The 13,881-nt window shown below is 36.2% G+C and overlaps 1 protein-coding gene across 1 annotated transcript; it reads right to left on the bottom strand.

Moving 5' to 3' along the window:
* Positions 1-8,321: 8,321 nt before the first annotated feature.
* On the bottom strand, positions 8,322-12,055 carry LOC111991576 (uncharacterized). Its single transcript, XM_024023355.2, has 3 exons — positions 11,813-12,055; positions 9,246-10,920; positions 8,322-8,705 (listed from the first exon to the last, which is right to left on the bottom strand). The coding sequence occupies exons 2-3, from the start codon at positions 10,915-10,917 to the stop codon at positions 8,350-8,352; spliced, it is 2,028 nt and encodes a 675-aa protein (XP_023879123.1). The 5' UTR covers positions 10,918-10,920; positions 11,813-12,055; the 3' UTR covers positions 8,322-8,349.
* Positions 12,056-13,881: the final 1,826 nt, after the last annotated feature.

Raw genomic sequence — 13,881 nt, 5'->3', positions numbered from 1 at the left:
TGTAAGGACTCAAATTGGATTCGACCCTGAGTACAAATGGGTTTTCAGCCCAATCAAGCCCAAACAATAAATTTGTAGAGAGTGGGTTAAAGGTTTAGGCGCTGGCCGTCGTTCACCAAGCATGAACTCTCTTTTATTAAGAAACACTTAGAGTTAATTTACAACTGGGGGAATGCTCCTCGGCCCATGGCCAAGGAGCCCATTTTCTTCTCTTTTTTCTCCCCCACATATAGATGATACTTCTAGAAAATCTCATTCTCATGAAATATCTCTTCATTTTCCCCCAATTTCAATTCAATATGCTTTTGTCTATTAATAATATTCTATGCAATTAATGTAGACAAATTCTCTGTCATCGACCAGTGCAACAAAAATATATATAAATCTTGAGATCCCTCAGGTTGTTGAAATAATTGATGTAAGGACTCAAATTGGATTCGACCCTGAGTACAAATGGGTTTTCAGCCCAATCAAACCCAAAAAATAAATTTGTAGAGAGTGGATTAAAGGTTTAGGCGCTGGCCGTCGTTCACCAAGCATAAACTCTCTTTTATTAAGAAACACTTAGAGTTAATTTACAACTGGGGGAATGCTCCTCGGCATGGGCCGAGGAGCCCCTTTTCTTCTCTTTTTTCTCCTCCCCCTCTTTACTTTACTTGCTTTTCTTATATAGTCTTCATCTTCCTATCTCCTTTTTCCATCTGTTGATCATCCATTCGCCTCCCTTCTGGCCATCCGTCCCATTAGAGGCCTTATTGGTACTCAAGTGGTTCACTCTGATGAACGTTGCCCTGCTAAGGGGTTATATCCCCATTAATGCGGCCAAAGGGGTTAGGTGAATGCATTAAGTGTGAATGTGACAGCTTGCTCTGGGCTTGTCCCCTCCTAAAAATTATCCTTAGTATGCCGAGGACGAAGAGGTCCTCGGCGTGGGTCAAAAAAGAGGCTTTGTCTAACTTAGCCTTGGCTGGTCAGTCCTCCTCGGCGCTGGCCTTGGGCCTACTACGCGATGGGCTGTGGCTGTCAGGCCCATGGGCCCCACAAAAACAATATAAAAAAATATGATCATTAGTTCAAAGAAAAAATAATGGTAAAAATCTAAATAATTTAATTTGTATTGAAAGCTAACAAAAGTAAAATTCAATTTTGAATCTAATTAAATTTTCTCTAAGTATTGGTTATATATATATATATGATTAGTTTTTTTTATGGTTTATTTATATTGAACTCCTCATTTTCTACATTGAATTAACTCACTTGGCACAAAAATTAAAAAGCTTACACTAGATGAGACACGTGGCGCAAAATTAAATTTTAATTGAATTCCAATTTTTAGACTGAATTAATTAACATAGCACAAAAATTTAAAAACTTAGACTAGATGAGATACATTGCACAAAATTAAACTCTAATTGAAGTCAAATTTGAAATCGAATTGATTTTTTTCTCAACTTTACCTATTAATATATGTTAGCTTGTAACTCCATGCATATGTATGGATACACTTAAAGATATACAATAAGATACATAATATAATTCTTATATATATATAATTTAAATACTATTGAAAGTTATTTTTATATTTTGTTAACTCTTTAAAAAAAATTTATAAGGATATTGTTAGGTATAAAATGTAAATTTTCCATGTTTATTTATTTATTTATTATTGTTAAGCACGTCTTTTTTTTTTTTTTTTACACAATTCATTTATTCTAGACTCTTTGATTTTTGTACTTAATAACTCATGTGGATGAATATTTATAATATTGTCCCACATTTGATTCAAAAATTAAGAAAGAAAACTTTTTTTAAAAAAAAAATTAGGACACATGGTGCAAAATTAAAACATTAATTTTGGATTGAGGGAAGGGAGAGAGAGCTGATGGGAGTTGAATAGAAATTAGCCTTTTAGGGTGAAAATTTTGGGTACAAAACCTTCTCCATGAGCTTAAGGTGCTACCAGTGTCCTTTATCCACTTGGTAGCATGCATGGGCAAGGCTCATGTAAAAAGTCTGAAAGAAACTAACCTATACCCTTCAAACTACACTTCCTCAATTTCTCTGATATGTCGCAATCACTTGGGTCATACTTAAAAAATTATAATATAATATAATACATGAATTGAACCCACAAGGAAGTAGAACTTGTAAAAAATGTGTCGCAAAAATGGGTATCAATTATCAATGCTTTCTTCATACCAATTCTTTAGGAAAAAAAAATTATAAAAAAAAAAATTATGAATTATTTTTATGGAAAGTGTTGAACAAGTTAAAAATAAGAATTACTTGGGGTTTTTATTATTTTTTATTTATTTTTAATCGGCTTTTTATTGAATATTTTGTTTATTTGTTGTTGTTTGGGCTACTTTTTATTGTTTTTTTTTTTAGGAGTTAAGGATTATGTTTATGGGGCTAAGATTATTTTTGTTTAACTCAAATTTTTGGGATTGTTAAGTCAGGGTATTCAAGTTTAAAGATGATCAAAGATCAATAGCCATATCATTTTGTGCATTTAAAATAGTCATGCTTACAAAATTTAAAGATAATCAAAGATCAATAGTCATATCATCAATCAATTGTTTAAATTCAAGTTTTTGTAGTTTAAAATAATGCATTAAAGATGAGTTTATGGATTGAATGGTAAATTACATCCAATTAGCATGCATGTTAAATACATATAGAACATGTAATTTAACGGTTAGATTTTAAAAATATGAATTCAACAATAAGTTATTGGGTGGTGTAACGTTGCTTAAAGTATACCAACTTAAACCCATATATATATATATATATATTTGACCAACTTAGGGTGTTTATATGAAAACATCAATCCTCTTGATCTCAAGTTTATAGCTTAGGACTTATTACCTCACTCCTTAAAGATTCTAGAGGAGATTCCTTGGTTCTATTTTAGGGTTTTAGAGGAAGCAACTAAGAAAGACGCCTTGTGATTTGTCCTTTTGGTCTAGCCACGTTGGGGCCAACACCAGTCCTTTTGGTATAGCGGCAAACACCAGTCCTTTTGGTCTCGGATTTGCAGCTTCGTAACTTTCTCACTCCTCGACAACCTCTAAGAGGAATCTTCTCCCTTCTATATTTAATTTGTATGCAGGTTAGTATAGGTTTATAACATTTTTGCTTTAATTATATGTTAGAAACTAGGATCTAAGCATGCTTTTGTTTGAAGGTTGGTATAACATACTTTGAGTGTTTATGCTATGTTCTTCACATGTTCACATGCTAGATCCTAGGATTATATTAATTTGGATATCGAACATGTTTTTAACTTTATCACGTAGCACACACATAATCACCATGCTTTAATTTTTTATCAGTTTAAATGTGATTCAAAATTGGCTATACTGGCGGATGAACACTCATACTTAGGTGAGTGTATATTATTATTGTGGTACCTTCAGTTTTTGTATTGAGTGTAGTATATGTATCCATATGCACCTTTAAAAATAAAATGGAACATTGGTCAATCTCTTCATAAAAGATAGGAGGTAGAACAGATAAATATTTCTTTTTCGATTCATTCTTGGGGTTGAATACCTCAAACCATATTGGGTTACAATTAAAAGCTAATTTGGATTCCTCATTATGCTTTGACTTTAATGTAATACTAATCGTAGACCTATACATCCCATGAAAATATATATTTTTTTTTGTAAAGCAAGATAACTTATAATTTATTATCTGAAATTTATTGAAGATAATTGTAGGGACCCAATTTGAATTGAGTGTTGGGTTTCAGCCCAATAAGCCCAAACAATATATTTATAGAGTATGGTTCAAGAACTAGTACTGTTTTTCAGAAAGGCTCTACTCATCAAGTAATAAGGGATACTGTTGATTCGCTCTTTGAGGAAAACTCTCCTCGGCTCTCTTTCAATTGGTCTCTTTCTCTTTCTCTCTTTCTCTTTTTTCTTTTTTGGCCAGAAGTCCCCCCTGTTTTCTTCGTTTCTACATTATATACTTCGTTTCTTTCCTTGTTTCCTTCGTACACGTGTAGTTCTTATCCTGGGGGCTCCTTTCTGTCCCATCCAGTCCCTACCGGAACTTTCAGCTTAGTGGTATAAAGCTGCTTAGTTACTATTCAGGTATCACCTCCACATTAATGCGGCCAGAGTGTTAGGTGGACAGCATTTAATGAGGAGGTGATAGACTTTAGAAGATATTTTCTACCTTCTCCGACGCCTCATTAAGCTATATCCAACTTCCAGTTCAGCTACAACCTGGCGGAATCTTTCAGTCAGCACGAAGGTTACCTTTACCTCGGACTTTGGCGTCCTCGGACGTGTGTTATACCACTGTATATATAATACCTGTTTATTCCTTTCATATCACCTATTTGACGTGAATAAAACTTCTTTAGGCTGTCCTCGGACAACTGCGTGTTCTCGGATCGGGCCTTTGGGCCCTAGCCCAATTCTGAGGACTACTATACCTTTTTTAGTTAACAGGCCCACAATAGCCCCTCAAAATCTCGTTTTTTGCCATCTCGGAAAAAAGGAGATTTTGATATCCAACCCTCATTTAATTCGTAGGTTTCCCCCGCTTTCAGAATGTCTTTTGTTTGCCCAAGGCGCGCTCCTGACGCTTCGGCGTCATGGGCACGCCATTATTAAATGGTAACTGCTCTGCTGTCCCACACGTTCAACGACCTGATGCAAATCTAACGGTGGGGATCCTTTGCATTTATGGGCGGGCTTTTCCCGCTCCTTTTTTCTGTGCCCTCGTAAAGTGCCTTTCAAATCAAATCTTTCTTCAGTTACAAATTACTCTCTCTCAGCACGTATTCATTGAATCTGTCTTTCTCTCATTATTCTACACTCTCATAAATACCAAGAGTCCGTCCGAGGAGCTTATTTTCCACACCTGTAAGTTTCTTTAACTCTCTCTACTTTTTCATTTTCTGTATCAATTTTTCCTATTGCTAGAAGATGGGTAGATTTAAGTATCTAGTCGATTTCGAGGAGCAAATGGAATCATTTAGGGCTAAGTACAAGATTCCCTCGACAGTGGGTATGAGATACGCTTCCTCCCAAGTCTGGCCGCGCGATAGAAAAACGGGGGAGGTAGTCATTCCCATGGTAGCATTTGTTGAAGGGGGGATGACTATCCCAATGGGTAATTTGACGAGAGATTACCTTAGGTTTTTCACGTTATCTCCCACACAGTGTGCCTCGAATATGTTCAGGGTGCTTGGGAGTATAGAGGCTTTAAATGCTTTATACAACCTAGGTCTAACGCATCATGATGTGAATTGGGTATACAACCTTAATCATTTGAGGATCAGGGGTATTACCTTAAGTCTAGGTACCCTGCGGTAAGACTAATTCAGTGCCTCCCTACCTCGAACAAGGGTTTTAAAGACGACTTCCTTATTCTTTCCGGGGAATGGCACGATGGTTCGCCTTGCCCAACTGAAGAGGGACAACCAGGTGGGATTCCCAGGATATACGTCCCTGATAAGTCAGATTAATTAATTTAATTTTTTCTTCTCCCCCTTTTTTTATTTTGGCGCAGTTTTCATTTCTAATGGAATTTTATGTTTTAATTACTCTGCAGACAAGCGCGCAACTAGGCGTCGTCTCAGGTTGATCAACAGGGAAAGCCTAGATAGAATTCTGCGGTCCGAGGTATTCGTGAATCCCTCTGACGGCCAATTACGAGCCGCACACCTAATACTCAAGTATACGCCTGCGTCGTCCACAGCCTTTCAGGCTCCCAAGTACGTAATAAAGGCAGAGGATCCTCGGCTCCGCCGTATCAGTGTACTCTTTGAGGGATTCATCGTTCCTGAGGGCGAACTTATTCCTGAAGGTGAGCCCTTTACTAAACCTTCGTCGGAGGCTAATCTTTCTATAGGAGCTTCGTCATCACGCTCTACTCCCAAAAAGTGGGAGAAGAAGACAAGAAAAAGAAACCGCAGAAGAAGAAGAAGGAGAAGAGGAAGAAGAAGAAGAAGAAGAAGAAGTTCTCGGAGGATTTGTTGAGTTGCCCGATTCTGCCGACGAACTTGAAGTTTTTGATCGCCCCCAGTCTCCTGAAGCGACTTTTAGGAAGATGGTCATCCAAAGGAGAAGTCAGAGGAGCTTGAAAGAAGTAATTGAGGGTCAGCCTGGCAGGGTGGTGGAGAAGCAAGTTCAGGTCCAATCTCCGTCTCTTCCACCTCCACCTCCCCAGTCATCCCAACCGACGCTAAATGAACCCAGTGAACCGAAGAGGAGAAGAGAGTCGAAGGGCAAAGAAGTGATGGGCGCTGGGCGGACTTCTACTACCCGCGAGGATGAAGACCAAGAGCTGCTAAGCAGCAGAAAACAGGTCATGGAACCCAGCGAGGGGTGGATAAAACAACCACCCAGTCCTCGGATCCCGAGGTCTGGCTCCCCACCCCTACGCTCGACAAAAAGCCCATAAAAGAGGATGCTTCCATTAGGGACTTCAACGGCGGGCTTGGGTGCCGAGTTGCCTCAGCGTTAGAAGAAATACTTCTTCTTCCTAAGGATATGAATGAGCTGAGAGCGATTAAGAAGGACGAGGTCTTTCAAAATACTAAGAGATACTTGGGCATGGTACGGCATTACGATTGTTGCCTCATTTTTTATTTGACCGTTATTGTACGTATAGATATATTTCTTACTGTTGCATATTTTTAACTATCTTTTTCTCTAGGCCGTACAAGCCACCTTTAGATTGGAAGAGATAGCCAAATCCTACTACGATCAAATTGACGATGAGAAGAAGAAAAGGATATCGGCTGTACGCACTTTGAATGCTTCCGAGCAAAACATTTTTTTTTTTTTTTTTTTTTTTGTCTTATTTCCTCATGTGTTTCCTGCTGGGCTTGTCATTTCTTTTGGTTTGGCTTTTCTTTCCTTCATGTGATTCATGCTGCTGACACTTCTTGTTGTTCCTTGTTTCTTTTCATCATGCTTCTTCATATCAGTTTTCACGCCTATCTTTTTTAAAAAATAAAAAGAAAAGGATTTGGGCCTTTGTGGGCCAAATAATGTTGACTGGATCAAAAGGGTCTTGAACCCAATTTATCTTCATCTGCTGAAGTTATTCTGCTAGAGAACTGTATTCTGCGGCAAAGCTATATTCTGCTGCAGATCGCTTTCCCTTGCATTTCTTTCTTTAAACCTCTCTTGCTCTTTGGTCTTCTTGGTGGGCCTTTGGACCTTGCTTTTCATTGGGCTTTCCTCCGTATAAGCTTTTAGGTACGGATTCAAAAAAATGGGCATCAACAAGAAACATAATAGCAAAACACTAAAACACATCAATCCAAAATAGAGTTATAAAAATATGAAAACTCATCAACCCAAAGTAAAGTTATAAGAAATATTTTTTTTTTTTATTTTTTAAATCCATTAAAAGAAAGGAGAGAGAGAGAGAGAGAGTAATCACCTTTTTTTCAATGGGCAAAACATGAAATGAAAGAACGAATGGTACAAAAGGAGTTATCACAAATTTATAGGAAAGAATAAGTAAAGAAGAAATGTCAAAAAATGGAGAGGAAATGTTGGGAGAAGAGTGACAATATGGCAAAGGATTAATAATGGGAAGAGAAGATCCAAAAATTGAGGGGAAGGTTAGAGGAAAAATAACTGTTAGATAAGAAATAATGAGGAAAAGAAGTGTCAAAATTAAATTAAATTTTTAATATTTCCCTATTTTTAATATTGATTAAAAAAAAATAGGATAATGTCTAGATAGTGAGGTGGAACAACAGGAGCTTTGCAAAATTAAAACAAGCATTTTATTATTATTATTATTATTATTAGGGGTAATTACACTTTCTTCTCTTGAAGTTTGGAGAAATGACACTCCACCCCAGACTTGAAGAGAAAAAATACTTCCCTCCCTTAAGGTTTGAAGAAATTAATGATCCCCCTTTGATTATATTAGTAATAAAATATTCTAAATTTTTGTAATAATCTCTTTACAAAAGTTTAGTCCTAGGTTAGTAAAAAGTTAACTAATAAATTTAGAATAAAAATACAAAATTTTATCAAGCATCAAAAGACTTGCTACAACATATCTCTCTATAACCCGTTCAAAAAAGAAAAAAAAATGATAAGCAAAATTCACACTAAATATTTTAAAATACACTTTAATTAAAAATTAAAATTAAAAATCAATTTTAATTTTGAAATAAGATGATTTTGTAACCTACCCTTAGCGCAATGGGCAGATTAGTGCACAACATTTTTAATATTAGTTTTACAAAGTTTGGTCAATCAAATATTAAGAGGAAAATATTTTTTCCCTTCAACTTTGGAATAGTGTCATTTCTCTAAATTTCAAAAGAGTTTTTTTTTTAAAACTTTCTTCGCAAGTTCAAGGGGTACCCCTGCATTCAAGGGGCATATTGTCCAGCCATGAATCATCCAAAAGTGGAGCTGAGGATTCCGACTCAGTGGGCCATTCAGAACTAACATCTATTTCGTCAAATATAATGGGTTTACATTTTCCATCCCTATTTTGACAGACGGCTTGTAACCAAAGATTGCAGTGCACAAAAACCAAATCATTGAATTTTTCCAGCTCCATTCTGTTCCGTGTCTTGGTATGCATGCTCTCAAAAGTGCTCCAGTTCCATCTACACCAATGGGAACTGCAAGGTTGGCTCAGTATCCGTATTGCAGCTCTCTGGAGCGTCGGGATCTCATAACCATATCCGGCCCACCAATCACCTACAATTGCATGGTGCCAAATTAGGAGTAAATGAAATGGAAAATCTTATAACACACTATTGCATACTCCGTACATGCTCCTTTTGAAATTGTGTTTTAAAAAGGATTTTACAATTTTAACTAAAATCGTAACGTGATAATGTGCGTACATGAGTGTGCAATACCAAGTGAGTGATAATCATTACCTTGAAATATCAATGCTGAATAGTGTTCTCTCAACAAAGATGAAAGACAGAGAGATCCATCAGGTTTCGTATAAGGCATGACATTTTGCATTTGAAAGATTATAAGTAGGCTAGTTTGACATGTTATTGTAGTCTTTTGTTCTTACTGTCAACAGTAACATTCTTTTCTGACCAACAAGAAAACTATCATTTGCCGGAAGGATTATTATATCACTAAGCACATAATATTGGACAAGTCTACTGACGAGTGAAATGCAGCCCTAATTAATGTCAGTCTGGCTAGTAATAAAAGAAGTACAATTATTTTCTAACCAATACAAGGAATAGTTTGATAGCAATTGTAGCTTACACATACCTGGGGCATTCAGTGTCCTTCCCATGATAGCAAAATCAGTCCCAAGAGCACCTTGTGCATTGATGTATATAGGATGTTCTTTAGTGATCTCCATTTTATCGCTATCTGTTGTAGCCATCTTTAACATTGCTTCTTGAAACCCATTCCTTATACTTAAATCAATCTTAAAATATGGGTTGTAGAAAATGGAAGGGTTAAGGAAAGCTGCTGCAGCATGTAAGGACGAGTGAAGCTGCATATTCCATCTCTCATCAATTATATTCCAAATTGGCATGTAGTTCTCTTCACTACCCTTATAATATGCCTTGACCTCTACCTTTGCCCTCTCTATTCCTTCATATATATAGCCCATAGCAGGCATGTCCCCATCAACAATACGTAAAATTTTAACTAGTGGTTCAGAAATTCTTACAGCTTCATGTGCATGCTTCCAAAATCTATCTAAATACAGCAATGACTGCACAGCTTGTGCATCAGGACGTTTACTACAAATGGAGGACAACCACTCTGTATGAGAAAACATGTGCTTCAAGTTGTCCTCCTGAATAACAATGGACCTCAATGTAAGGAAATTAGTCACAAATCTAGTAATTCTTGGCCTAAACAACTCCCTTCCACCAGTGAATTTTCTCATCATACTCAATGCCCATGCATTACTATATATGTACCTTGTGATGCTCTTTGCCTCCTCCAAGACTCTAGCCACCCTCTCTTGTTTAGCAATGTCTTCCAACATCTTATCTATACAGTAAGAAGCACAGGGAGTCCAAAACAATGAATTGTATTTGCCCATAAGACGTCTTCCTGCATTAAAATAACTGTCTGGGGTATTTGTTATAACTTGAACAACATTTTCCACACCAACTTCCAGAAGAACATGCTCGAGCAACTCGAACAAGTAAGAACCATCATCTTCATGACCTGATACATCAACTGACTTCAAAAAAAGTGTCCCCTTTGGGCATGTAACTGAAAATACTATAATTGATTTAGTCCTACCATCAGACCAGCTATCACACAAGATTGTACAGCCTGTTTCTTTCCACTCATCTCTATATTTCTTGTAACAGTCATGTATATCACCTTTCACTTTCTCCAAAAGAGTAGATCTCAATTTTTCATAACTTGGGGCATTGTAGCCAACCCCACACTCTGCTATAGCATTTACCATTTCCTGATAATACATGGATTTAGCAGCACTGAGAGGAATAGAAGTGTGGAAGAAAAAAACAGCAATTCTTTTGTCAGCAACATCCTGTTTTTGCTTTTGAGCATCATCTACTGCAGGCTGTCCACTTGGTGAAGGGGGTGGAAATAACAAAGATGGGCAGGTGCTTCCATTCTGTCCACTAGATCCATGGTTAGGATGGAAGCCACCACTGCCAGAAGAGCTATTTTGCTGACCATTGGCTGCCGCTGCCTGATCCACCTTTCTTTTCTTGGAAGTCTTATGTTTCTTGGGAGTGCTTAATATACTTTGGATATGGTCCCGCACATCGGCCGGTACTTCAGTACAGGGGACTATATCTTTGTTCTTTATTTGAGCTAAGTGAAACTTCATCCTGTATACGCCCCCACTGAACTCCCGCTTACAATAATTACACTTAACCTTCTGTCTGGTTGCATCAACAAGCATGCAATGTTCCCAACAGGCATCTCTTCCCCGAACCATTTTCTTTGAAAGTAAAAAATTTCAGTAAGATTCTCTATTTAGCCCATGAACGCACACAAAGCACAAAGACTAACACGCAGAAACATATGTTTGAAGAAGAGAATTTCAATTATAATAATTAAGAAACTCACACACTTCTATAATTGTAACAAAGAGCCGTAACATAAATATGGAAATACGATCAAGGAAAAGAAAATAAACTCCATTAATTATAGCAAATGCCAGATTATCCCATCACAATAGGTACATTATCTTGTACTCATATATTTTAATTCCCTGCCAACTTACCATACTATATGGTCTTAGCTAGCAACTAGCAAGAGGCTCCCCCGCCTTAAATTGGGTTCCTCTTGACATAGTCTTCTTTCTTTATTAATATTATTTTTTTAATTTCCTGATAAGTTCCTCTATATATTCTCACTATAAATACAACTCCCAATTCCTCCTTTTTTTTTTTTTTTTTTTAAAAAAAAAATATCTTGTTAGTTACAATGAGGAGGGGGATTTAAACCCTATATGGTTCTGTTGAAAACTCTAGGAAGTGCCATTTAGTTGAGTACAAGGCTGGCTACAACCCTCAATTCTACGTGACTAAATTTTTCTTTTTACTTTTTATTTATTGATTTTGAGAATCCACATGTTGAGTACTTGATTGACATACTAGTGTACAGTTTTAAGTTAAACTATCACTTGCAGCTTCATGTTAGCATTAATACATTCGTAGCCAAATATATAAATCATCAACAGCTTAACAAACCACCCATTAATAGGAAACAAATCAGAAATAAGATAGTGTTACAATTAACAAGCTCAAACATAAAAGCTCATCAGATTAAAGAAAAAAGAAAGTTCAACTATAATTTGGGGTTGAAATTATTAGCGAGAGAGAGTTTACCTAGATTTAGAGGGATCTGAGGAAGAATTTGTTGTTGCTGTTGTTGTCGGGAGCTGAGAGTGGAGAGAGAACAAGTTGGAGTTGTCGGAATCTGGGAAATTTTTGAGATCGGCGATTTGGAGGAAGGAATGGAACCGAGGAAATGAAAAAAGACGGCGATAAATTTGTGGTACTCGCCAGCCTGCCCGAGGACTAGGAGGAGGCGTGGAAATCGTCTACTATTCTATTTCACGTGACCTGATCCGCGCGTGGACTTTATGTTCTCACGTCAACTCATCAACCACTAGCAGAGTTTTTTTTTTTTTTTTTTTTTTTACAGTTTTTTTTTTTATCACAATTCTGACGTTGCAAGTTGTAGTTGTAGGTAGTTAATTATTATTTACATATAATTTTTTTTAATTAATTATACTATATCATATCACAATTGTGTCAAAAAATTATAAAAAAAAAAATTTGTAATCTTAAACTTTTCCAAAGAACCATTTTCATATTTTCAAATGCTTACCAAATGACAAAAAAAAAAAAAAATAATGTGATTTTTGGCTAAAAAAGCTAAATAAAAAATTAATGTGAACACCCCTAATTAGGAGTATAATTTGAGGTGATAAAGTATAATTAAGAGTATAATTTATGGACAATTAAATCTTTTCACGTGATACCATATTTTTTCATCTAAGTTAACAACCTTAATGTCAGGATATAAAATGTAATAAAGATTATAATTTATGATGCAAAACGTGCCTTCGAAAGTTTAGGATAATTTTCCAAATAAATAATTAAAGGATCTTGAAAGTATACTCGACTCTTAGGTATCACACTCACTCCCACCCATCTCCCATTTTAATTTCTCTAACTGATGGCTGGTGTTCACAAGCACAATAATTCATGAGAACCCACTTCCTGAGGACACCACTAAATTCGCAAAGTCTTGTTTGACATTATGAACAACGTTAATGCTCCTAATATAGTATTTCTATCTAGTATCATATGGCATTATGCATTCGGTGATGTAATCCATACTTTCAAGAAATTGTGAAGCTACAGATTACCATTATCTTCAAATAGGTAGGGCAGTTCACACTTCTTTGGAGAGTTTTTGATTTACCTCACCTAAAATTTGTTCCTTTCTTGGTCCATATTTCAGCCTTCTCATCATGAAGCAAATTATGACACAAGTTACTTAGAATTTAAAAAGACTTCGCTAAGATTGCTGAATAGAAATTTTAGCTGACATTTTGGCAAAATGCCAGTGGAATTAAATTCTTAGCACATGATCCCTCTATAACAATAAATTTTTACCTGCTACCAAAAAAGCAGCATCCGGGGCTGGTGCTTTTAAGACCCATCCCCACACTGATTCCAAAAAGAAGAAGAAGAAGAAGGCACAACAGTTTAATACATGAGATGTTGAATCACAAGAACAATCTTCTCCTCTTCTTCTCAAAAAAAGAAAAAAAAAAAAAAAAAAAAAAAAAGCCCCTTAAATGTTTCAGATTCATCAGAAATTTGCTTCTGATTTACCTTAGCTGAGCGCTGTCTAGGCTCTTGTGGTACCTTGGTTTTAGATTTTTTAGTTTTCATCTTCAACTTTTGGTGTCATCAGAAAGCCGATTAAGAAGGTCGCTGCTAATCTGAATTGAAAACTCACCCATAACAGAGCAACTCCCACAAAAGGCTCCTGAAAACATTCAAGCAAATGATTGTGATGTATTAGAAACATATAATTCAAGCTTTTCATACTGTTGTTGTCAGCTATGATTTCTTTCATTAGGTATCTAGCTCATATTAGAAAGAGAGTGAAAAATGAACATTTAACAGCTGCGCTCAAGAGTCAAGCCTACAAAATGCATAGGAAACTTCACAATGAGTGGTGACTATTATAAGGAGTAACTGGGAAAGAAAAGGACCCTTTTTTTATAAGTAAAAAATATTATTAGAAAAGGAAAAGAGAATGTCAAATAAATAGATATGAATAGACCCTTTTCAAAGAATACAAATCAGAAAGAAAGGAAATCAATAAAATCTACAAAGGACATCAAAGGGATGCTGCCTAGGGCACAAATCCAATC

This window comes from Quercus suber, unplaced genomic scaffold (assembly GCF_002906115.3).
Source record: "Quercus suber isolate HL8 unplaced genomic scaffold, Cork oak 2.0 scaffold_78, whole genome shotgun sequence".
Classification (NCBI taxonomy): Eukaryota; Viridiplantae; Streptophyta; class Magnoliopsida; order Fagales; family Fagaceae; genus Quercus; species Quercus suber.
The sequence above is the reverse complement of the archived record's forward strand: the minus strand, read 5'-3'. Positions and strand labels throughout refer to the sequence as shown.

Excerpts from the sequence above, each read along its gene's own strand:
- LOC111991576 (XM_024023355.2), bottom strand. The coding sequence starts at position 10,917 with ATGGTTCGGGGAAGAGATGCCTGTTGGGAACATTGCATGCTTGTTGAT. Across the intron at positions 8,706-9,245 it reads AAGGACACTGAATGCCCCAG|GTGATTGGTGGGCCGGATAT; the intron begins GTATGTGTAAGC and ends ATGCAATTGTAG.